General features: G+C 43.2%; 1 protein-coding gene across 1 annotated transcript in view; it reads right to left on the bottom strand.

The window, feature by feature from the left end:
• LOC143933904 (excitatory amino acid transporter 2-like) overlaps positions 1-25304 on the bottom strand; it is a 409110-nt gene that overhangs the window by 24062 nt on the left and 359744 nt on the right. The window contains exons 8-9 of the mRNA XM_077457022.1: positions 19107-19301; positions 18885-19019 (exon numbers count right to left, since the gene is read on the bottom strand). Coding sequence (XP_077313148.1) covers positions 18885-19019; positions 19107-19301 — 330 coding nt within the window. The remainder of the gene's footprint in view (positions 1-18884; positions 19020-19106; positions 19302-25304) is intronic.

Below are 25304 nucleotides of genomic sequence, written 5' to 3'. Positions count from 1 at the left end.
TTGAATATTTTGAAATTGTTTTATAACCTAAACCTAACTTGTACTTCTCAACAACATTACTTGTTTGGAGAGTTCCTTGGTCTTCATGGCAGTGTTTGATTAGTGGTGCCTCTTGCTTAGGTGTTGCAGCCTCTGGGACCTTTCAAAAAAGGTGTGTATATGTAATAACAGATCCTGTGACACTTAGATTGCACATCGATGGACATCATTTCACTAATTATGTGACTTCTGAACGTAATTGGTTGCACCAGAGCTTTTTATGGGCTTCATAACAAAGGGGGTGAATACATATGCACATTGAACTCTACAGACTAAGACTGGGACGCCATTAAAGTTCATGCGTGTGTAAAGGCAGGTGTCCCAATACTTTTGGTAATACAGTGTACATTCAACATTGCTTGTTTTTTCCACTTTAGCCATGTACGAAACTCAAACCTCCCCCATATAATGGTAGATGTGGGGGTCATAGAAGGAGAAAGGTATGCCATTCCATACCGCTATGGTCACTGGTGTAACTGGAGAAAATATATATAAAGCCCATTGTTGTTATAACTGCTTTAAATATTTACACTATGGTACATTAACTTAGCATATAAATAAAAAAATATACTTAAATATACCATATATTGTAATAAGCGACAATCATTATAAATGTATAAAACACAAAACTGGCGCTGAAGTGGTAAACCAAATAAATGAATAGTGATGAACTAGCGATGATCACTGAAGTTTTTCTGAAAGTTTGCTCGTATTCTCTGCTCCTGTAAGTAGCGCCGTAGTGCGCAAAGTTGAATACAGTTTGACGGTGCTTCACCATATATGTTTTCTCCTCTTTTTTTATCGGTGGAGTGCAGCATTTTTTCCAATCAAATATCCATTGAATGGTTTTGAAATTTGTTCAATCATCATCTGTGGGGCTGAGCCTTGGACTTAAAATTGAGGATTCCTCTTTGGTGAGTGTGGTCTCCTAAGGGGGATACAAGTTCTTCCATATTTATATATATATTGTATTTTATTATTTTATGAATTTCGGATTTGCACCAAGGATTTTTGGTTATCAATTTTGGGAATTTCACTAATCGAGTGGGGTCTAAGGAGGAAACACCTTTTTGTATATATATTTTGCACCTTATGAATTTTGGATTTGCATCAATGACTTTCTGACTTTGGGAAGTTCATCACTTGTATTTGGACATTTGTCTATTTGTCTATTTATGTATGTATGTATTCACTTTTCACTTGATAGCACTGCTTCCATATGTTTTTAATCATTATAAATGGTCTCAGCTTCTCATATCAAAGCAGTTATCTGGGTCACCTTGGTTTCTGATCAAATCAATCTATAGCTTTTAAAAAGTCTTAAAGTGGTTGTTAACCCACTGCAAGTAAACCGTCTTATTCCCTCTGTACCATAATAACAAGTGTCCCTGTGCCTGTGTTATATAAAAAGTCTTCCGATCTGTACCTATGGGAGTTCTGCTCCCGGTGATCAGCTGATTCCTTGCATCCTTTCACTTTCCAGCTCACAGAGTCAGTGGGCCTGGCCAAGCCCTCCCGCTGATGTCATCCAGGAGGAGGGGAAGAGAGGAGATAGAGAGCTGACAGTCAGCTGATCGCTGGAAGAGGAGCTCATATAGGTACAGATCGGAAGATTGCTTACATTACACAGGCACAGGGACGCTTGTAATTATGATACAGAGCTTCAGTTTTGTGAAATGTATCCAAGAAACATTTGCTTATGTATAAGTACTTATGTTATCCTTGACTTGATCATTCATAGATATGCCTTTGATGCCTTCCTGATGAAGCAGTCAGGATCACTCCACTGATTCAATGATAATCTTGGTCAAATTGTTCTTTAATTGAGTTGTAGCAGCGGCTCCTGAAGAGCACGTACTATGCGTTTTTCAAAGTTAAATTTATGCCTGAACTGCATATTAGTTTGGGTACAATTGTCTAAATTTGGACTTCAGCATCAATCTGACTGGACTGTGAGATGTTCAGACTGGCCACAGGGGGCACTGTCTCTTCTGGCAGGCATGGTTAGGTGCTTAAGTTACTCTGTCTCGGAGCCCGCCCAGTGGGAGTGGCGCTCTTGCTGTGCTTTCTGGAAGAGAGCATTTAAGATGTGGATGTCCCGTGGTTCGGGGTTCCGGTCCAGAATGATGTACTGACTTCATGGTCCTGGTCCTCCTGACCAGCCCCCAGGAAGGCTATGGCCTGGGGTGCGGATCCACCCTATCTTGATGTCTTAGGGCTGGCTAGCCCGAGGCAAGGAAACTAAAGGAGGATTCTGAGGTGTTTGGGTGCCGTCTCCGGTTTGGGAGAGACCCAGTGACTTCAAGCATTCCAGGAGAGGACTCTTCAGAAGAAGACCACGTATGGGTTGATTTCTTAGTAAGAGCCTGGAAGGGCTGAAGTACCCAAATTAATCCGGTCTCGTGGATATCGCCAAGCTGACTGAAAGATCAAGGTATCCTATGAGTGTTCTTCAAGTAAGTTTCCCTACGTGTTCTACAACACAGTCTGTGGCAGAGACGTATTCCTGTAAGTTCTACAACAATGTCTGTGGCAGAGACTTGTTCCTGAGTAAGCACCTTGTTGGCTGCTAGGACTTGTGAGAGAAGGACTGTCCAACTTGAGTGAACATCCAGTTGTGAATGGCTATTCTCTGGATGCAGTCAAAGTAAGCAAGTTCTTCAACATTTGCACTTTGGCACTAAGAGTACCTGAACTTCCTTTCCAACCCTCTGATCCCAATTTAAGAGACTGTTTATTGTCTAAGTAGATCTGTTGTCAGTGTCTCAAGTTACTGGGCCATCTACCATGGGACACCCCTAGAGGTGAAACGAGGAAAACAGAAGGTAACGGTAAGCCCAAATCTAACCAGCAGCTCCTTTGGGGGTAGTGCTACAGGGACATAATGGGATTGGTTTACTAAACTGAAGAGTGAAAAATCTGGTGCAGCTCTGCATAGAAACTAATCAGCTTCCATGTTTTTTTGTCAAAGCTTATTAACCAGTTGCCGACCGCCGCACGACGATGTACATCGACAGAATGGCATGGGCAGGCATATGGGCGTACCTGTACCCGATCGGGCCCCCCCCCCGGTGCCAGCGGCGGTCGGAATCCATTCAGGAGCGATCCAGGATGAGGGGGCGGCCATTCATTCATAGCCACCCCCTCGCGATCGCTCCTGACGAATGGAAGTGCAGCGTGACATCACTTCCTCTCCTGTAATGTAAACACAGGCAGAGGAAGTGATGTAATCTCTCCTCATGTCGGTCTTTTTCGTTTCCGGCACCGAGGAGAGAGGATCGGTGAGTTGCACCAACACACCACACGTACAGTAGAACACGCCAGGCACACATTCACCCCCCGATCACCCCTGCACCCCCAGTCACAGTGACACCAATTGCATTTTTTTTTTGCATTGGTGTCATTTGTGACTGTAATAACTGTTAGGGCAGTTAGGGTTAGCCCCCTTTAGCTCTAGGCTACCCCCCTAACCCCCCCAATAAAGGTTTAACCCCGTGATCACCCCCCGTCGCCAGTGTCACTAATAAGCGATCGTTTTTCTGATCGCTGTATTAGTGTCACAGGTGACGCTAGTTAGGCAGGTAAGTATTTAGGTTCGCCGCAGCTTTTTATAGCGTCAGGGACCCCCATATACTACCGCATAAAGCCCTCTGATTGCCCCCTAGTTAACCCTTTCACCAGTGATCACCATATAACTGTTACAGGTGACGCTGGTTGGTTAGTTATTTTTTATAGTTTCAGGGCACCCGCCATTTATTACCTAATAAAGGTTTAACCCCCTGATCACCCGGCGGGTGATATAAGTTTGAGGGTCAGATAAGGTCTGCGTCGCCCCAGGCCGCGTCAGGTTAGTGCCAGTACCGCTAACACCCACGCGCAAAGCATACACCTCCCTTAGTAATATAGTATCTGATCAGATCTATATTAGCGTTGCCAGCATTTTAGGTTTTCCAAAATGCATTGTTAGCGGGATCAGCCCAGATACCTGCTAGCACCTGCGTTTAGCCCCTCCGCCAAGCCCAGCCCAGCCCACCCAAGTGCAGTATCGATCGATCACTGTCACTTACAAAACACAACACACATAACTGCAGCGTTCGCAGAGTCAGGCTTGATCCCTGCGATCGCTAACAGTTTTTTTTTGTAGCGTTTTGATACAGTCGCTGACAGCCTAGGTGCTTTTTTACCTGTGAGTCTCACTAGTGTACCCCTAAATTTAGAGCCCAAAATGGCAAAGCGAAGGTACACTAGTGAAGAGGCCTACACGTTTCTGAGCATGACAGATAGTGAAGAGGACGTCACTCATCTGTCAGATTCAGGCTCAGAATACAATCCTGTAGAGGACAGCGGCTCCATGACAGATAGCTCTGGCGACGGAGATGAGGTCCCTGTTAAGGGCAGGTGTACCCGATCCCGAATGTATTCTGTTGTTCAGGTGGAGGAACCGCAGGTCACTCGTATGGAGCAGAGACGTACTAGAGCCGCTCATCCTTCTGGTGAACTGGCAAGCACCAGTGGCCTAGTACACCCTGGACGTACATCCAGCACTGCAGTAGCACGTGGTGACGTGGCGAGTCCCATAAGTGCAGTTCAAGCTGGTGAGGTGGCAAGCACAAGTAGTGTCCCGCTGCCACCAAGACAAAGACAAAGACAGGCCCGTCGTACCCATAGTGCCCTTCCTGCAGAATTCGCCAATCCTAATTGGGTGCCCACCACTTCTGCAGAATCCGTACTTCCCCCATTCACTGGCCAACCTGGCATTAACGTGGAAACAGTTGATTTTACGACACTTGACTTTTACTCACTGTTTTTCACCGAAGATCTCTATAGATCTATTGTGGACCAAACCAATTTGTACGCTGACAACAAAAAAAGAGGGAGGCCAAAAGAGGGCCGGGGAATCACCAACCCCCGGGACTTTAACGGTATCAAGTCAAAAAGTATTCGCAGAGAAAAAATCTTAATGTATAAAATATTACAATTTTATTCAAGCTATACACAATTTTAGACATTCATAAAAACGATGATTTGACATCAATTTGCCAGAAAGAGCATATTCATGTTTGATCCCATTTTTCACCAAACAAGAAGAGTGAAAAGAAGGCAAGCTGCAATCATTCTCGACATGTTTCGCCCGGAATGGGCTTCTTCAGGAAAAAACTGATTGAACAGCCAACAAAGCTAAGGTAATAGATAATAGAGAATGAATGTTACTATCAAACCTCACTCTGATTTGTGCGTTTTTTCGCTATAACAAATATAGAGAGACTTTCTTTAACACTGCCCTATATTGACTGTTGTCTAAGACTTTGAATTCTTTGGAGCATTGGCAATTCTGGTGAGATACTTATTGATTGACAGCAACAGCAAAGTTTGTAATTTTCCCGCAACTTGCGGCAAAATATAAAATATTCCATGGACTCAACATGCCTCTCAGCAAATAGCTTGGGGTGTCTACTTTCTAAAATGGGGTCATTTGTGGGGGTTTTGTGCCATCTTGGCATTTTATGGCCTTCAAAACTGTAACAGGTAGTGAGGAGTGAACTCAAAAATTTACGCCCTTAGAAAGCCTGAAGGCGGTTCTTGGATTTCGGGGCCCCGTACGCAGCTAGGCTCCCAAAAAATTCCACACATGTGGTATCCCCGTACTCAGGAGAAGCAGCAGAATTTATTTTGGGGTGTCATTTCACATATGCCCATGGCATGCGTGAGCAATATATCATTTAGTGACAACTTTGTGAAAAATTAATAGAAAAAAAAAAAAAAGTTTGTAATTTTCCCGCAACTTGTGGCAAAATATAAAATATTCCATTCTAAAATGGGGTCATTTGGGGGGGTTTTGTGCCATCTTGGCATTTTATGGTCTTCAAAACTGTAATAGGTAGTGAGGAGTGAAATCAAAAATGTACGCCCTTAGAAAGCCTGAAGGCGGTGCTTGGTTTTCGGGGCCCCGTACGCGGCTAGGCTCCCAAAAAGTCCCACACATGTGGTATCCCCGTACTCAGGAGAAGCAGCAGAATTTATTTTGGGGTGTAATTTACGCCCTTAGAAAGCCTGAAGGCGGTTCTTGGCTTTCGGGGCCCCGTACGCAGCTAGGCTCCCAAAAAATCCCACACATGTGGTATCCCCGTACTCAGGAGAAGCAGCAGAATTTATTTTGGGGTGTCATTTCACATATGCCCATAGCATGTGTGAGCAATATATCATTTAGTGACAACTTTGTGAAAAATTAATAAAGTTTGTAATTTTCCCGCAACTTGTGGCAAAATATAAAATACAGCAAATAGCTTGGGGTGTCTACTTTCTAAAATGGGGTAATTTGTGGGGGTTTTGTGCCATCTTGGCATTTTATGGCCTTCAAAACTGTGATAGGTAGTGAGGAGTGAAATTACAAATGTATGCCCTTAGAAATCCTGAAGGCAGTGCTTGGCTTTCGGGGCCCCGTAAGCGGCTAGGCTTCCAAAAAGTCAACCACATGTGGTATCCCCGTACTCAGGAGAAGCAGCAGAATGTATTTTGGGGTACAATTCCACATATAACCATGGCATGTGTGAGCAATATATCATTTAGTGACAACTTTGTGTAAAAAAAAAAAAAAACATTTTTTTTTGTCATTATTCAATCGCTTGAGGCAAAAAAATAAAATATTCAATGGGCTCAACATGCCTCTTATCAATTTCCTTAGGGTGTCTACTTTCCAAAATGGGGTCATTTGGGGGGGGTTTGTACTGCCCTGCCATTTTAGCACCTCAAGAAATGAGATAGGCAGTCATAAACTAAAAGCTGTGTAAATTCCAGAAAATGTACCTTAGTTTGTAGATGTGACAACTTTTGCGCAAACCAATAAATATACAGTTATTGACTTTTTTTTTACCAAAGACATGTGGCTGAATACATTTTGGCCTAAATGTATGACTAAAATTGAGTTTATTGGATTTTTCTAATAACAAAAATTAGAAAATATCATTTTTTTTCAAAATTTGCGGTCTTTTTATGTTTATATCGCAAAAAATAAAAATCGCAGAGTCAGTCAAATACCTTTAAAAGAAAGCTCTATTTGTAGGAAAAAAAGGACGCAAATTTCGTTTGGGTACAACATTGCATGACCGCGCAATTACCAGTTAAAGCAGCGCAGTGCCAAATTGTAAAAAGACCTCTGGTCATTGACCAGCAAAATGGTCCGGTCTGAAAGTGGTTAAACAAAGCTGAAGTTAGAAACTGATTGACTACCATGGCTGCACCAGATTTTGCACGCTTCAATTTTAGTAAATCAACCCCAATGTAAAATACAATCCCTGAATCACCACTTGTGGAAAATGTTCATTCAATTGTTTAATTTTGTAAAAAGAAAAAAACTAATTACAGACATGCCTCAAAACGATTTTCATTTAACATTCCAACCTTCTAGCTTTAAGAAACACTTAAAAAATAAACATTACATTAATACATAGAGAGGATTAGGTAATTTTAACTATAATTTGAGCAGCAGGAGAAGAGGGGGCTGGGTAGCATAGAGGCACAGACATGGGGCTGACAGGCAGGGAGGGAAGGGGGGAAAGAGCACAGAGGAGACAGACAGCAGGCTGCGGATGATGAAGGCACGTAAACTGACCAAGGTCAATACACTGTGGTCAGTTTACAGGGGGGAGGGTATAGCCACGCAGGATCAGCCAGGTATTACAGGTGATAGAGGGGTCCAAATGATACAGCACAAGCACAAGCACTGTGCTGTATAACATGCTTTAACCACTTCAGCCCTGGAAGAATTTACCCCCTTCCTAACCAGAGCACTTTTTGCGATTCGGCACTGCGTCGTTTTAACTGAAAATTGTGCAGTTGTGCGACGAGGCTCCCACACAAAATTGACGTCCTTTTTTTCCCACAAATAGAGATTTCTTTTGGTGGCATTTGATCACCTCTACGGTTTTTATTTTTTGCGTTATAAACAAAAAAGAGCATCAATTTTGAAAAAAAATCATTATTTTTTACTTTTTGCTATAATAATTATCACTCAAAAATATCTAAAAAAACTTTTTTCCTCAGTTTAGGCCGATATGTATTCTTCTACATATTTTTGGTAAAAAAAAAAAAAAAAAACGCAATAAGTGATTATTGATTGGATTTTTGCGCAAAAGTTATAGTGTTTACAAAATAGGGGATAGTTTTATGGCATTTTTATTATTATTTTTTTTTTAAATGGCAGCGATATGCAATTTTTTTTATCATGACTGCGACATTATGGCGGACACATCGGACATTTTTGACACATTTTTGGGACCATTGTCATTTATACAGCAATCAGTCCTATACAAATGCACCGATTCCTGTGTAAATGACACTGGCAGTGAAGGGGTTAACCACTAGGTGGCAGTGTAGGGGTTAAGTGTGTCCTAGGGTTGTGTTGCTAACTGTGGGGGGGGGGGCTGTTTTACACATCTCTGATCTCTGCTCCAATCACAGGGAACAGAGATCAGTGTCACTGTTGCTAGGCAGAACAGGTGATGCTTGTTTGCTTTAGCATCTCCCCGTTTTTCTTCTCCGTGAGGCGATTGCGGGTATCCCTGCAGTGATCGAGTCCGCAGGACCCGCGACCCGTCTCACTGAGCTTCCTGCGGGCACGTGCCCCCGCGGCCTTTTAAAGGGCAACATACAGGTACATGATTCTGCCTGTATGTGACCATTTGCCGACGTGAGGCAGTCGGGAAGCGGTTAAGGGAACAGGATTTATTTTTCATTTTTTTGGGTTAGCAAACTGGACGCTTTGATGTCTTCCCTGGTCTACCAGTACTTTTCCCTTTAACAACCTCCCCATTTGATATGCACTAATGTAAATCATCATTAACACCTAAACAGAAAAAAACAAGGTTACAGTGGGCTAAAGAAAAGCAATCATGGACTGTGGATGACTGGATAAAAGTGATATTCAGTGATGAATCACAACTCTGCATTGGGCAGGGTGATGATGCTGGATCTTTTGTTTGGTGCCGTTCCAATGAAATTCACGAGGGTGACTGCCTGAAGAAACCATGCAAATTTTCACAATCATTGATAATATGGGGTTGCATGTCAGGTAAAAGTATGGGGGGGATGAAAGTCATTAAATCTTTAATAAATGCACAAGTTTATATTGAGATTTTGGATACTTTTCTTATTCCATTATTTGAAAGGATGTTTGGTGACAATGGCAATCATTTTTCGAAATGTAATCTGATGCAGATGTTTGTTTATAGAACTACAAAGCACATGGTGATTCCATAAAAATTTCTTTAGAATTGAGTGATTCCACATTTGTTTCCTCTGCTTGATCTCCAAAAACAGTGATAACTGACTATAGTTCTCTTTATTTTTAAATTTCTTTAACTGTTTCTTAAAGCCAGAAGGTTGAGATTTTAAATGAAAATAGTTTTGAGGCATGTCTGTGATTATTATTATTTTTTTCTTCACATTTCTACAATTGAATATACATTTTTCAAGAGTGGGGGTTCCATACTTTTAACCAGGGTTTGTTTATCCAGTTCATATGGTCAGTGGAAATGTGAGGTATAACTAGAGATGGCCTTGCAGCTCACCCGGCGGTCGGTTCACAGCGATTTTTGGTATTTTGGTAGTTCGCGCCAAACCGGTGGACTTCTGCCGCTGTTCGCGTGGTGGACATATGCGTTTACATTGCAAAGAACTTTGACCCATGACACATCCATCATGGGGTACAGGACAGCCAATTGAGACATTTCAGCACATGGACAATTGGACATACCCCCTACCTTATACATAGACCTGATCTGGCAGCCATTTTACATTCTGTCTTTTGTCAGTGTAGGGAAAGGACGCTGTGTGGAGCAGGGACAGTCAATTTAATCACTAGCTATTGCTATTAGGTCCACAAAAGTCCTTTTAAGGACTGGTATGTGTGTACAGTATATAGGGTTGTAATACACTTAGAATATACTTTCTTTCAAATATACAATGTATATTATGGTGCACTGCTGACTGCTGTGCTGCTGAGTGCTGCCCAATTCTGCAGCTGTCTTTTGTCAGTGTAGGGAAAGGAGGCTGTGTGGAGCAGGGACAGTCAGTTTAATCACTAGCTATTACTATTAGGTCTACAAAAGTCCTTTTAAGGACTGGTATAGGTGTACAGTATATAGGGTTGTACATGTATAATATACTTTCTTTCAAATATAGAAAGTATATTATGGTGCACTGCTAACTGCTGTGCTGCTGAATGCTGACCGATTCTGCAGCTGTCTTTTATCAGTGTAGGGACTGAGGGGACAGTTTGGTGTTTTGGAGCAGGGACAGTCTGCAAAACACTAGCTACTAGGTCCACAAAGGTCCCTTTAAGGACTGGTATAGGTGTACAATATATAGGGTTGTACATGTATAATATACTTTCTTTCAAGTATAGAAAGCATATTATAGTGCACTGCACTTCTGTGCTGCTGACCGATTCTGCAGCTGTCGTTTCTCAGTGTAGGGAGGGACAGTTTGGTGTTTGGAGCAGAGACAGTATGCAATTCACTAGCTACTGCTATTGTGACTGCTGAGCAGTTCTGCAGTGATACTACAAAGAGTGACCAACTCAATAAAAAAAAAAGTATTATAACTGGTGTGATAGACCAGTGGCCCTCCAAAACTACAGATTGCAGCGGGGTGTTATATACCTTCTTCTACATACATACTGCACTTTTCTAGAGACTTTTGTCACAGGGTCATTTAAAAAATGACAGGCAGAGGAAGAGGCAGGCCCTTCCGCAGGGGTGGTAGGGGTAGGGCAGGAGCAACAGGCTTGAGCCAAAATGGGAAATTGCAGAAGGTGCTTTCAATTACATCAAAGGATGCACCAGACTTGGTTGAGTGGCTCACTCAGCCTTAGCCCTTGTACACACGGTCGGAGATTCCGACAACCAAATCCGTCGGATTTTGTCCGTCGGATTTTGTCCGATGGATCTTGTCCGAAACTGTTGCATACACACGGTCGAACAAAGTTGTCATAAAATCCGATCTTTCAGAACGTGATGACATATTTTTGTTACGATGGGACGTTCAGGCTAGTAGCCAATAGCTTTGATGTAGGAATTTGATCTGAGCATGCGTGGCACTTTGTCCGATCGGAATTCTCTACACATGATCAGAGTATGTCCGATTGGAGCAGTTTGTCGGAAAATATTTCCGGTAAGTTGTAAAATTTGGTCCAACGGATACTCTGACGGAAACAGTCCGATGCATACCACACACAGTCGGAATATCCGACAAAACGTTCTGATTGGACACATTCCATCGGAAATCTTCAACCGCGTGTACAAGGGCTTACTCTTCTGCACCCTCCTCATCCTCACGATCTGTGCCCTCTTCTTCACTCTCTGCTGTGTGCACCCACAAAGACACTACCACCAACACCCCCACCACCATCATATACCCTCCGCTTGAGTCACATGAATTATTTTCCGATCGATCACAAGACATTGCCTATGAGCAGCTACTCTTGGCATTGGATCAGGAAGAGGAGGTAGAAACAACCACCACTCAGCAGTCTGACAACAGTACCCAGATCAGCTCAAAGAGGAGGTTGGTCCTGGTGTTGCTGCCTACTCCCTGATCTCTAATTATAGCGGTGGGGAAGGTGTCGTCGATGATGACATGTCTAGTGATGTCACATGGATGCCCAAAAGAGAGGAAGAGGAGGGGATTTCAGAGGGAGATATGGACCAGCAGATAGGGAGGAGAAGCAGGCGGAACTTAGATTGCACAGGAGGGACAAACCAGACTGCTAATGTATCAGGAGCGAGGCATCAACCATGTACAGTTACATCTGGCGCTCCCAGGATGCCGGCACATGGCTACGGAGTGTGGGCTTTTTTTAATGTGTCCGCTGCTGACAATAGTGTTTGCATCTGCAATCTTTGCAGTCAACGCATAAGTCGCGATAAGCCCAACACTCACCTAGGGACGACCGCCTTAAGAAGGCACATGAGCTGCCATCACCGAGCCCAGTGGGAGCAACGGAACCCACAAAGCCACATTCCAGGCTCTCACCGTCCAGCCTCGTCTTCCACTTCTCCTTCTCCTCTCTCCTCACAATTGTCCTCCACTACACCTTCCACCATGCCGTCCTCCCGTTTTTCTGGAAAAGGGCAGGCTTCTGTGGGCCAAATGTTCTAGCTTAAAAAAAGATGATGGCGGATAACCCTCTTGCCCAACGGTTGACGGCTGGCTTGTCAGAACTGATAGCCCATCAACTACTGCCATATAAACTGGTGGACTCGGAGGCCTTTCAAAAATTTGTGGCCATTGGAACACCACAATGGAAGGTCCCAGCAAGGAAGTATTTCTCACAGAAGGGCATCCCAGAGCTATATGGCCATGTTCAGCGGCAAGTGAATGTATCTCTGGCACACATTGTCGGTGCCAAGATACATCTGACCACAGACACGTGGTCTAGCAAACATGGGCAGGGAAGGTATATGGCTTTTACTGCCCACTGGGTGAACCTTCTGACGGCCGTCAAGCATGTAACCCGTGGCACTCGTGTAGATTTGGTTTTACCTCCATGGATTGCATGCAGGCCTGGCTCTTCTTCTCCTCCTCCTACTCCATCCTCCTTGGATGACTCCACCTTTTCCGCTGCTAGCGTCTCTTCCGCTGCGCCGCCCAAGATCCCCAGAACCTATTCGACATGCCAGGTGAGACGTTGCCATGCTGTGCTGCGTCTGTTGTGCCTGGAAGCCACGAGCCACACTGGCCCTGCACTCCTTTCAGCTTTGCGTTCACAGGCAGATCAGTGGCTAACACTGCTCAATTTGACAGTTGGTAAAGTGGTGTGTGACAACGGTGCCAATCTGCTTAGCCATTGAAACAGGGCAAAATTACACACATGCCATGCATGGCACACATCTTAAACTTGGTCGTGCAGCGATTAGTTGTCAAATACCCTGGGGTCCAGGACATCTTGTGGCAGGCCAGAAAAATCTCGGCCCATTTCAGAAGATCTTACACGGCCATGGCTCGCCTTGCTGACATTCAGCGGCGACACAATCTGCCGGTCAGACGTCTTATTTGCGATTGACCGACACGATGGAACTCAACCTTCTATATGAGGCTGCTCCAGCAGAAACGTGCAGTTAACCACTACCTGTACGAACTCTGTGGCAGAACAGGTTCTGGTGAGCTTGGTTTTTTTTCACCGAGCCAGTGGCTGCTCATGCACGACACATGCAGACTTCTGTGGCCATTTGATGAGATCACCAAACTGGTCAGTCACAGCCATGGCGCCATCAGCGCCATCGTACCTTATGCCTTCTTTATGGAGCGTGCATTGCGTTGTGTCACTGATCAAGCCGTGGAGGAGCAGGAAGATGAGGAAGTCGCAATGCTGGATTAATTCCCAGGGGGGGGCTACTCTATCTGAGACAAGTCAACAACAGGAGTCTGAACAGGAATCAGAGGAGGATGGTGCCAGGGCGGATGAGGAGGAGCAAGAAGAGCATGCTTTAAATCTTTCTGGGATCCCTGTTGTTGTGCATGGATGGGGAGAGGAGAACGAGGAGGACGACATTATCCTGGATGATGAGCAGGAGACAGGCCACCACACTGCTTCCAGTTTAGTGTAAATGGGGGCCTTCATGCTCCAGTGTTTTAACAGGGACCCCCATATAAAAAGCATAAAGGTCAAGGACCAGTACTGGGTGGCATCATACTTAGACCCCCAGTACAAACACAAAATGGTGGAAATGTTATCACCATCACAGAGGGCTGTCAGAATGGAGCACTTCTAGGCCTTGCTTCGAGAAATGCTGCATTCTGCTTTTGCGTGCGCTGGCAGAGGAGGAATTCCCACTCCCAGAGTAAGAGTTGCGGGTACCAATCCAACAGCGCCTGCAAGAAGAGGGCGGTTTGAAGATGTGTTGGTGACTTCTGATATGAGGTCATTCTTTCAGCCGACCCATCGACAGGTCACATCCGGATCCAGCATCAGGGACCGATAGGTGTCTGACTACATCAGGTTAACGACCGATGTGGACGCTCTGAGAAGTGATGAACCCCTGGACTACTGGGTGAGCAGGCTTGACCTCTGGCCAGAGCTTGCCCAATTTGCAATGGAACTGTTAGCTTTCCGTCCAGTGTTCTGTCCGAAAGGACGTTCAGCGCAGCAGGGGGGATCGTGACCGATAATCGCACTCACCTAGCTCACGACAGTGTTGACTACCTCACATTTATAAAAATGAATGAGGCATGGATCTCGGAGGAATTCAACACATGTGACCAGTAGACCATGTATATGCATAACTCTATAAACGATCTATTTAATCTAGCACACGGACCTTTTTTCTACCTTTGGCTCACTTCCTTGTGCAAAAAAGCACACCGTATTATATGCCTGTACCCTCCTGTTTGAAGAGGTTGAGCGGTGTCATATTTTTGGGTCCCGCAGCGAGTTGCTGGTGTCAGTGCTCTCTATCTCAGTGCTGGTGGGGTGTCAGTGCTCTCTATCTCAGTTCTGGTGTCAGTGCTCTCTATCTCGGTGCTGGTGTGGTCTCAGTGCTCTCTATCATGGTGCTGGTGTCAGTGCTCTCTATCATGGTGCTGGTGTCAGTGCTCTCTATCTCGGTGCTGGTGGCAGTGCTCTCTATCACGGTGCTGGTGTCAGTGCTCTCTATCATGGTGCTGGTGTCAGTGCTCTCTATCTTGGTGCTGGTGGCAGTGCTCTCTATCTCAGTGCTGGTGGCAGTGCTCTCTATCTCAGTGCTGGTGTCAGTGCTCTCTATCTCAGTGCTGGTGTCAGTGCTCTCTATCTCAGTGCTGGTGTCAGTGTTCTCTATCTCGGTGCTGGTGTGGTCTCAGTGCTCTCTCACGGTGCTGGTGTCAGTGCTCTCATGGTGCTGGTGTCAGTGCTCTCTATCCCGGTACTGGTGTCAGTGCTCTCTATCACAGTGCTGGTGTCAGTGCTCAGTCTCTATCGTGGTGCTGGTTTCAGACAGTGAGGGAGATAGCAGTGGAGAAGCCAATCATCAGGCAGTGCCAGCACCATGGCTGAGGATCAGCACTGGACTGGCACCACTGGACCACTGCAGTGGGGCCCTGCATAGGTGGGGTAAGGGCCGGGCAGAGGGAGGGGCTCAAGCACAGGTTGGCGCACTGGGACACTGGCACCAGACTGCGCTGCCCTGACTGTGGCCCTGATCATCTCCTGCACCCCCTTCATAGCCTGCCCTGACCTTGCCTCTCCTCCATGGCCTTCATGGGCTCCTGAATTGTCATAATTTCACAGATAAAAAAAATGAATGCTTGTCGTTGTCGATCCCAGATTCACTTAATACTTTTGTTATGTCAGTGTCCATGTTGTGGGACTATGTGTGCACAGCCAGCAAGTATTTTGTGGCTGAAAGTATGACCTGGAGGTTTTTAAGGTTCGCCTGCCATTAAAGTCAATGGGGTCCGCTGCGAATCGTAAGGTTTGCAAACTTTTGGCCGTGTTCGCGGTTCGAGTTTGCGAAACGTCCCGTTGGAAGTTCATCCATCACTAGGTATAACGCCTGGAGGCTTTTTTATTAGGTGCTATAAGCCTACAGTCAAGATTATTGAATTCTTAGCAAACTTTAACAATGTATCCTAATCCTGTTAAATAAATGTAATGCTTTTAATGAATTGTTTGTGTTTTGATGATGTGAAAGTTCAACATTTTGCACATATTAATATAAATACCAAAATTCAGAGCCAAGGGGACGCTCCTCCTTGGATCTGACACAACCAACACAACCAAGATAAGGACTTCCCAAGCTCTAAACTGCCCCTGCATCTAGTAAGTTGATGAGAGAAATCTGTGCTGAAGGAGGTATGTGCTGGTGGTGGTGAGGGTGTACTGTACTAAGGAGTTGGGCTGTGAGGGGGGTCTGTACAGAAAAGGTGTCTCTGTATGACGACACCCAAATATATTTCTCATTCTCTCAGTCTCCTCACTTATTTAATAACAGATATATCAGTCTGGATGTCATACCACTTCCTCAAACACAATCTATCCAAAACCAAACTTATAATTTTTCCTCAACCACGTGCCCCTTCCCCTGATCACTCTGTCAAAACTGATGGCACAAATATCAACCCATTCCTGCATGCCAAGGTCCTAGGTTGTTGTCCTGGAATCTTAACTCTCCTTTAAGCCCCATGTCCAATCACTGTCCAAATCCTGTCGCCTCAACCTCCACAACATCTCAAAAATACACCCCTTTCTAACCATTGACACAACAAAGCTCTGAATTCAAACCCTGGTCATCTCTCGCATTGACTTCTGCAACTCCCTTCTCATTGGCTTACCTCTACATAGGCTGCCAGACTCAAACAACTTTCCAATCGCTCTGTTTCTGCTACTCATCTCTGTCAATCTCCCCACTGGCTTTCGTTAACCCATTGAATTATGTTCAAAATACTAACACAACTTACAAAGCCATCCACTATTTAGCACCCAGCTACATCACTAGCCTAATCTCAAAATACCAACTTAATCGTTCTCTTCATTCATCTCAAGACCTCCTGCTCTCTAGCTCCTTCGTCGCCTCTTCCCATGCTCGCCTCCAGGACTTTTCCAGAGCCTCTCCAATCCTGTGGAACTCCTTACCCCAATCTGTCCAATTATCACCTACTCTATTAGCTTTTAAATGATCCCTGAAAACCCTCCTTTTCAGAAAAGCCTATCCTATTCACACCTAACAACTGCATTTTCATTTTCTCCATCAGTTCATCCCCCACAGTTATCACCTTTTGTTTCACTTGACCCTCCCTTCTAGATTGTAAGTTCTAATGAGCAACCTGTTGGTGCTATATAAATCCTATAATAATAATTATAATTTTTTTTTCATGTTAGATGTTAAAAATTATTGGCACTGGATTCCAGATATGCTAGTTACGCCACTGCCCAAAACAACTCTAGCTTCATTAAGCGGAACACTAATCATTTACACTGTTATAGATTTTGGTGCAAATGCACATCAGCAGTACGAAAGCAGTCGTAAGGTGATCATTGATCACAATGATCAATTTTTTAGTTAAAAAAAGGGGAACAAAAATGCATGAAAAATGCATCCCTTTAAATCCTATGGAACTCTTCACATCAGTCAGTTGCGTTTCAGTTGGTGTTTTCTGATGCATGTTCGGTGCATGTTAAAAAATTGGACCAAAGTGCACCTCCCTATTGAAATGAATAGAAAACATAGCAAAAAAGCATCAAAAGTACATCACCTTCGTGTTTTTGGTACCTTTTTTGAGTCACATGTCCATTTTTCACAGGTGCAAGCAATGCAAATGCATCAGAAATGCATCAATTCAAGACAAAACCATGGCAAAAACACCTACCGTATATACTCGAGTATAAGCCGAGATTTTCAGCCTCTTTTTTGAGGCTGAAAGTGCCCCCCTCGGCTTATACTCGAGTCATCGCCGTCTGTCTGCCCGAACAGCGTGTCGAGCAGACAGACAGCGGCCATTCTAACTTTCAAAAGCCGCGCCTCCCTGTCTGTGATAGGCGGAACACAATTTCCCAGCAGTCTGTGTTCCGCCTATCACGGACATCCGCTCATCCTCATACTACGGACGAGGATAAGAGGATGTCCGTGATAGGCGGAACACAGACTGCTGGGAAATTGTGTTCCGCCTATCACAGACAGGGAGGCGCGGCATTTGAACAGGGGAATGGGCGCCGACGAAGAGTGGTGATCCTGGGACGGGACCGGACGGAGGCTCGGCTCGGGACGGGACGGGACCGGACGGAGTCTCGGGACGGGACGGGACCGGACGGAGTCTCGGGACGGGACGGGACCGGACGGAGGCTCGGGACGGGACGGGACCGGACGGAGGCTCGGGACGGGACGGGACCGGACGGAGGCTCGGGACCGGACGGAGGCTCGGGACACAGGTAGGCTGGACACACAAGGCCACACACACACACACACACACACACACACACACACACACACACACACACACACACACACACACACACACACATGGATGGACACACACACACACAGGGATGGATGGATGGACACACACACAGGGATGGATGGATGGATGGACACACACACAGGGATGGATGGATGGATGGACACACACACACACAGGGATGGATGGATGGATGGACACACACACACACAGGGATGGATGGACACACACACACACAGGGATGGATGGATGGATGGACACACACACACAGGGATGGACAGGCATATCTCACCCTCGGCTTATACACGAGTCAATAGGTTTCCCAGTTTTTTGGGGGTAAATTGGGGGCCTCGGCTTATACTCGGGTCGGCCTATACTCGAGTATATACGGTATGCATTTCTAACTTGTTTTTGCAATCAAGCATTGTGGAGGCCGACTTAGTCCCGGTTCACACAGTGGTGACTTGTCAGGCGTCTTAACCGTCTGACAAGTCACGGTCCATTTTGTACAATGGAACTGTTCTAATGGGAGCGACTCAAGTCGCTTTGACTTAGAAAAAGGTTCCTGTGCTATTTTTGGGGCGACTTCAGGTAACTTGCATTGACTTCTATACAGAAGTAGTTTTGCAAGTCGGTGCTGAAGTCATGTGCAGATCGCCTCTGTGAGTCGCACTGCAAGTCGTGTCGCCCCTGTGTGAACCAGCACTTAGGCTGGCAGATGTGTTCCTGAGAATGTTGGTCAGGGAGACATTACCCAGTCATAAAACTGCTGGGTGCAACAATTTGGCTTGCAACTGTTTCTTCCTGGGAGTTCCTTTCACTTAGCTACATTATAGCTGTCTTAAAAAGGAAGGTCAAATTTCTAAAATAATATTTTGTAATTTTCCCAAAAGGTAAGAATAAAAAAACAGTTTACTCACAGTAGCCAGTCCACTGCAATGAGCAGACTGATGTCTTGAGTTGGAAGACCCACAGCTGTTAGGATGAGGAGCATAGTGACAAGTCCAGCACTTGGAATACTGGCTGCCCCCACGCTTGCTAATGTGGCTGTAAGACTACAAGGCAAGAAAGAAACAACAATAATTATAATTCTACGAAATGTTAACAAGTCAGTATGTTCCTGTCACACCAATTCAGTTTACCTGACTGTTGCTATCTGACCAGCATCCAAGGAAATGCCATTCATCTGAGCAATAAAAATGGCTGCCACTGCCTCATAGAGGGCTGTGCCATCCATATTGATTGTGGCTCCAATAGGAAGAACAAAACGGGTTACTCGCTTGTCGATCTTCAGATTCTCTTCCAAGCAGCGGAAAGTTACAGGAAGTGTGCCGGCACTGAAATATGAAATAATCTATGAAGTGTATTAAAAGTTAGAGGAGAAACCTTTAGCATAATTATATTGCTTTGTATTTGCAGAACATGTATGTCCATAATTTGATAATATTTATAAGCTGCAGCTGTGCACCCACAATACTTTAACTTGAAATTTGTTAAACCTGATACTTTGTAAAACTTAAAAAAATGCCCTATTGTATGTTCACAATATAATTTTACTATTATAAACAGAAAGCATAACTGTAAAAGTAAAGGAATATACATATAATACATATCAGTCCATGTTAAATCTGTATTCCAGGCAAGCAGCTGTAAAAATAGTCATGAACACAGTTACCAGTCACTTAGAACCTAATAATATTTAGATGTTACTACCACTTAATAGTCAGTGCTATAAATAATAGTCTTGATGTACACTGATGTTAAGGATGCTCTGACGAAAATGTCCCTGTGTGGGCCCAACCATTTGTGTATATTGGGGCTATCCTGCCTATTTAACAATAGTCTGATACCATGACATATTGAAGTGCTTATAGTTTATACAGGTTTACAGGATTTGAGTCAGTGCATCTATCTAATAATAAAACGTTCAAGAAATCTTTCAGTGGATGCTAATGTCCTGTACACACGGTCGGAAATTCAGACGGAAGCGATCCAATCGGATTTTCCAACAATATAATCCGATTGGACCGTTTCTGTCGGAAAATATCCAATAAAAAAAATTGAGAGCAGGATCTCAAATTTTCCGACAAAAAAATCCGATTGGACTTTTTCCGATTGTTTGTAGAGAATTCCGATTGGACAAAGTGCCACGCATGCTCAGATTAAATTATGAGACCAAAGCTATTGGCTACTAGCCTCAACATAGTCCCATCGTAATGAACGAATGTCATCACGTTCCAAACGATCGGATTTTCCGTCAACTTTTTTCTCCTTCAGCGTTTTTTATTTTAGGCCAAAAAGTTCAATTTTGGTCTCATTTGACCAGAGCACCTTCTTCCACATGTGTGCTGTGTGGTTTCTCGAAAATGGCAAACAGGAAATTCTTATGGCTATCTTTCAACAATGGCTTTCTTCTCGCCACTCTTCCATAAAGGCCAGATTTGTGGAGTGCACAACTAATAGTTGTCCTGTGGACAGATTCACCCACCTGAGCTGTGGATCTCTGTAGCTCTTCCAGAGTTACCATGGGCTTCCTGGCTGCTTCTCTGATTAATGCTCTCCTGGCCTACATGATGCTGTTTGTTCACTAAGGTTCTCTAACAGACCTCTTAGGGCTTCACAGAACAGCTGTATATGTACTTTGAGATTTGGGCAGCAAAGTGGTGTAGTGGTTAGCACTCTCACCTAGCAGTAAGAAGGGTCGCTGGTTCAAATCCCAACCAAGACACTACCTGCCTGGAGTTTGCATGTTCTCCCTGTGCCTGCATGGGTTTCCTCTGGGTACTCTGGTTTCCTCCCACAATCCAAAGACATGCAGGTAGGTTAATTGTACTCTATCCAAAATTGACCCTAGTCTATGAATGGGGACCTTGGATTGTGGGTTCCTTGAGGGTAGGGACCAATGTGAGTGTGCAATGTACAGGGATAGGGACAATTGTAGACACTAACTCAGGATGGACTGGTGTCTTTATTCAACCTTACTAACTATGAAACTATGAGATTAAATTACACACAGGTGGGCTCTATTTACTAATTAGGTGACTTATGAAGGCAATTGATTCTTCTAGATTTTAGTTAGGGTTATCAGAGTAAAGGGAGCTGAATACAAATGCACGCCACACTTTCAGATATTTATTTGTAAAAAAAAAAAATGAAAACCCATTAATCATTTTTCTTCCACTTCACAATTATGTGTCACTTTGTGTTGGTCTGTCACGTAAAATCCCATTAAAATACATTTACGTTTTTGGTTGTAACATGACAAAATGTGGTGTGAAAGTGTGGCGTGCATCATTTCAAGGGGTATGAATACTTTTTCAAGGCACTGTATATGCATATTGCATTAAACTGCATATTTACATGCAAATTGCATTAAACTGTAAAATTACATGAGTATTTGCATTTAACTGCATTCTTACATGCTTACTTGCATTGAACTGCATTCTTACATGCTTACTTGCATTAAACTGCATACCTGCATGTATATTTGAAGTGAACTGCATTTTTATTTTATTGCTATTTCAGGCAGAAGAATAATACAATGTATTATATATCGAATCACATGGAAAATATCAAAACAGCCATTAAATCACATCTTCCTATGGCTAGCAAAATTTTTCCTAAAATCAGATGTAGTTAAAATATACAATATGTTTCAAACTTATAACTTACATTATCTTTAAACACAAACCTTTATTTTTTTATTCCATGCCTCTCCCCTTTGGGAAAAAAAGGGAGGAGGGAAAGCAAAATAGGAAAGTTTAAATAAAAGGAAAGAGAAGAAAGGAAAAAAAGGGGGGGAGGGGGAGACCCAAAAAAGAGGCTGAGGACCTACAACAAATAGGTAAGTAACACTACCAAAATGTTGAAAGATAATGCCATATTCTGACTCGCTTTACTTAGGAGTCTGAGATTATTTCATTATATAACGTAGTAGTTTTAAATTCAAACCAATTTGCCCATGTCTCAAAATATTTTCTGGTCACCCCCCCCCCCCCCCCCAAGTCAAGTCCCCCCAATCTTTTGGAATGGTATAAAGTAGTTTGTGCTACTCTAGTAAAATGTCCCTTCCAAATATAGTGTGCAATTATAGACTAAAGCGCAAAAAAATAAAAATCCTATAGGAACTCCTAGAAGTAGCATTTGAAAGACATATAAAACTCGGGGGAAGAACATTAATCTTTCTTAATCTTGAAACAAAGAAGACTATTTAAGTAAGTCTAATTAAATTTTATTAAGAAAAGTGAGATAATTGTGTTAGAATAAGTTAAGGTAAAGGGAAATAACAATTTTAAGATTTCAGCTTCATGCATGGATATTGGTATATTTAATATTTCAGATCTAGTCATAGAGAAAATTGAGTACTGTCCGTGATACTTTTTTTATTTGCACTAACATACAATTTTTCAGGACAAGCTTTCGGGATATGTCCCCTTCTTCAAGGTCCAAGCAGTACTGATTTACAAATTTTTAAGCAGAATGTAAAAACAAAACAAACAAAAAAACACCTATGAGGGAAAGAAGAGAAAAAAAAAAAAAAACAACAAAAAAACACATACAAATCAATGGCAATAAAGATAACAGAAGAGTTAGTGAGATAAGACAGAGGGAGAGCTATGGAATGGAGGGGGGGGGGGGGTTGCTAGTCACAGAGGGGGTTGTAAAACTTTAGTATAATGAGTAAGGAAACCTATATCTAAATTCAGGCCATTATTTTTTGTGTCAAAAAGAATTATCATTCTTAGTTCAAAGGTTTTCCTTTCCTGGATAGTTCTGAAATTCCCTTTAAGAACTAAAACTTTGAGGTCTTCTATAGTGTGGTCCGGTTGTGAGAAGTGATGTCCCACAGGTGTACATAAACTGTCTTCTGTATGTTCCTTGATGGCATGTCTGTGTAAATTCATCCTCGTTTGCAACTTCTGTCCTGTTTCACCAACATAAGATCCTTTACTGCACCTTTTGCATTGGATAGAAAATAATGGCCTGAATTTAGATATAGGTTTCCTTACTCATTATACTAAAGTTTTACAACCCCCTCTGTGACTAGCAACCCCCCCTCCAGTACTGCTTGGACCTTGAAGAAGGGGACATATCCCGAAAGCTTGTCCTGAAAAATTGTATGTTAGTGCAAATAAAAAAAGTATCACGGACAGTACTCAATTTTCTCTGTCACAATTGCACTAATACGGCTACAATCACATTAAGTAGATCTAGTCATATTAATTTTAAAGTTAGATATTGGTTGAAATTCCTGTATTAACCTAAGTAAATTCGGAAAAGTGATCCTTGGTTGTTGAACATAGAATAATGATGATATAAAAAATGGTCCACTAATAAAAAAAAAAAAATATATGCATAAATAACTATCTTTAGTTTTATAAACATATAAATGCAGTGGTAAGTGATTATATATCAGAAATGTGATAAAGTGCTCAGATCAAACACATATAATCATCTGATTATTAAAATAAGTCCCAGGTAATAAAGTGCATGTGCATCAAATAGTGATGAAATGTGAAGATCACGTGCTCAATAGTATTGCTCTTGAAAAAAGGGAACACAATTGCTCCCACCTTCCAGGCATCCACCAGAAGTGTGCCCTAGCAGCTCACCTTGAACAAAGACCACAACAGGTCTGTTATACAAATCCCTTTACAGTAGTTCACATACCACTCTCCTCTCCTGCATCAAGATCCACAGTTTGGCAAGGTTTTAATGTGTGGATCCTTTATGGACAATCACATTCTACTCTTCTCTCCTCTCCTTATAATATAAACCCAAGGATTTGGTCTGTGGCATGGTAATTGAGGATAGATATTCACTATGCTGTATTAGATCTCCTCCCCCTCCATTCATAAGCCATACAAAACAGATACAATCTCCATAGTGTAGTAATTCCATATAAAAAGTATTTTTTTAAATATAATAACTTACATCTAAGTTAAAAAAGAGCAGTATCATTAAATTCAGGACTTCGGGTCTCAGCCGTGACCGGAAGTGACCTCACTGCTTTTTCATGAATGGGAGAGAGTTGATGGACGTCGGGCTTATAAAGCCCAAAGGTTACTATGGAGCCTGATAAATACTGACCCGGAGATCAAATGAACTCACAGCCACTGATGGAATTAAAAAACCCCAGTTGCTGGAGACGAGAATTGCATGTCCCAAAATAATTAGGTCAAAAATGGTACATACTACTAAAATAAACCACAATTCATTGATACCTATATGATCAAAATTTTTTAAATAGATTACAAATAGATCAAAAATTACCAAAAAAAAAGCATAAAATAAATTGAAAGAATAAATACATAAAACAAAATTAAATAAAGTTAAAATAAAAATATATTGTTGATGTATATTATATATTGTATATAGACTACTGACATCTTGTGGAGCAAGATATAAATACACCTAATTGAGCAGACCATTGAAATAGCACCATCTGACATTAAAAATACCTGAAATCGATGTGAAATGATAAAAAATAATATGAAAATATAAAAAAAAATCCTAAAAAAAATATATTTTTTAAAAAGATAAAGACACATTGATAGCTAAAAAAATTTAAATAATTGGAAATTAAACAATTAAGGTTAAAGTCAATATTCATTCCTTGAGGATATAACAAACTTAACTCATAAATCCATTTAAATTCACTTTTACTTGATTAATCGTATTATTCCCTCTCCAATGGGGCTTACATTTTTCAATAGTCCAAAATTTTAGTACTGTAGGGTCTTTCGAATGATATCGTGCGAAATGTCTTGAAACACTATGGGGGTTATTTACAAAAGGCAAATCCACTTTGCACTGTAAAGCAGCGTACACACGGGCGGACTGTCTGGCCAACTTAGTCCGCCGAAACACATTTCAGCGGACAGTCCGCTCGTGTGTGGGCTTCAGCGGACTTTTTCAGCGTACAGTCTGGCGGACTAAGTATTTCGGAATTTCCGTAATACTGTCCGTCCGACTCGCATTTCGGCGGACAATCCGCCCGTGTGTATGCCAGTCCGCCGTACTTTTGAAATGAGCGGACTTTTCCCGCCCGGAGAAAAGTCTGCTCATTTCGAGCGGGTATCCAGGTAGGCGGGGCCCACGAAGGAGACGTCGCTGGCCCCGCCGCCTGGTATGAACTTAAAGGGGAACCCCAACGCCGAAAAAAATCAGCGTGGGGGTCCCCCCCAAGTCCACAACAGACCCTTGTCCGAGCACGCTACCCGGCCGGCCAGGAAAGGGGGGCGAGCGAGCGCCCCCCTCCTGAGAAGTACCAGGTCGCGTGCCCTCAACATGGGGGGTTCCATGTTGATGAGGACAAGGGCCTCTTCCCGACAACCCTG

This window comes from Lithobates pipiens, unplaced genomic scaffold (assembly GCF_037356315.1).
Source record: "Lithobates pipiens isolate NorthernLeopardFrog02 unplaced genomic scaffold, aLitPip1_a1.2 Scaffold_27, whole genome shotgun sequence".
Lineage (NCBI taxonomy): Eukaryota > Metazoa > Chordata > Amphibia > Anura > Ranidae > Lithobates > Lithobates pipiens.
This window is presented reverse-complemented; position numbering and strand designations above follow the sequence as displayed.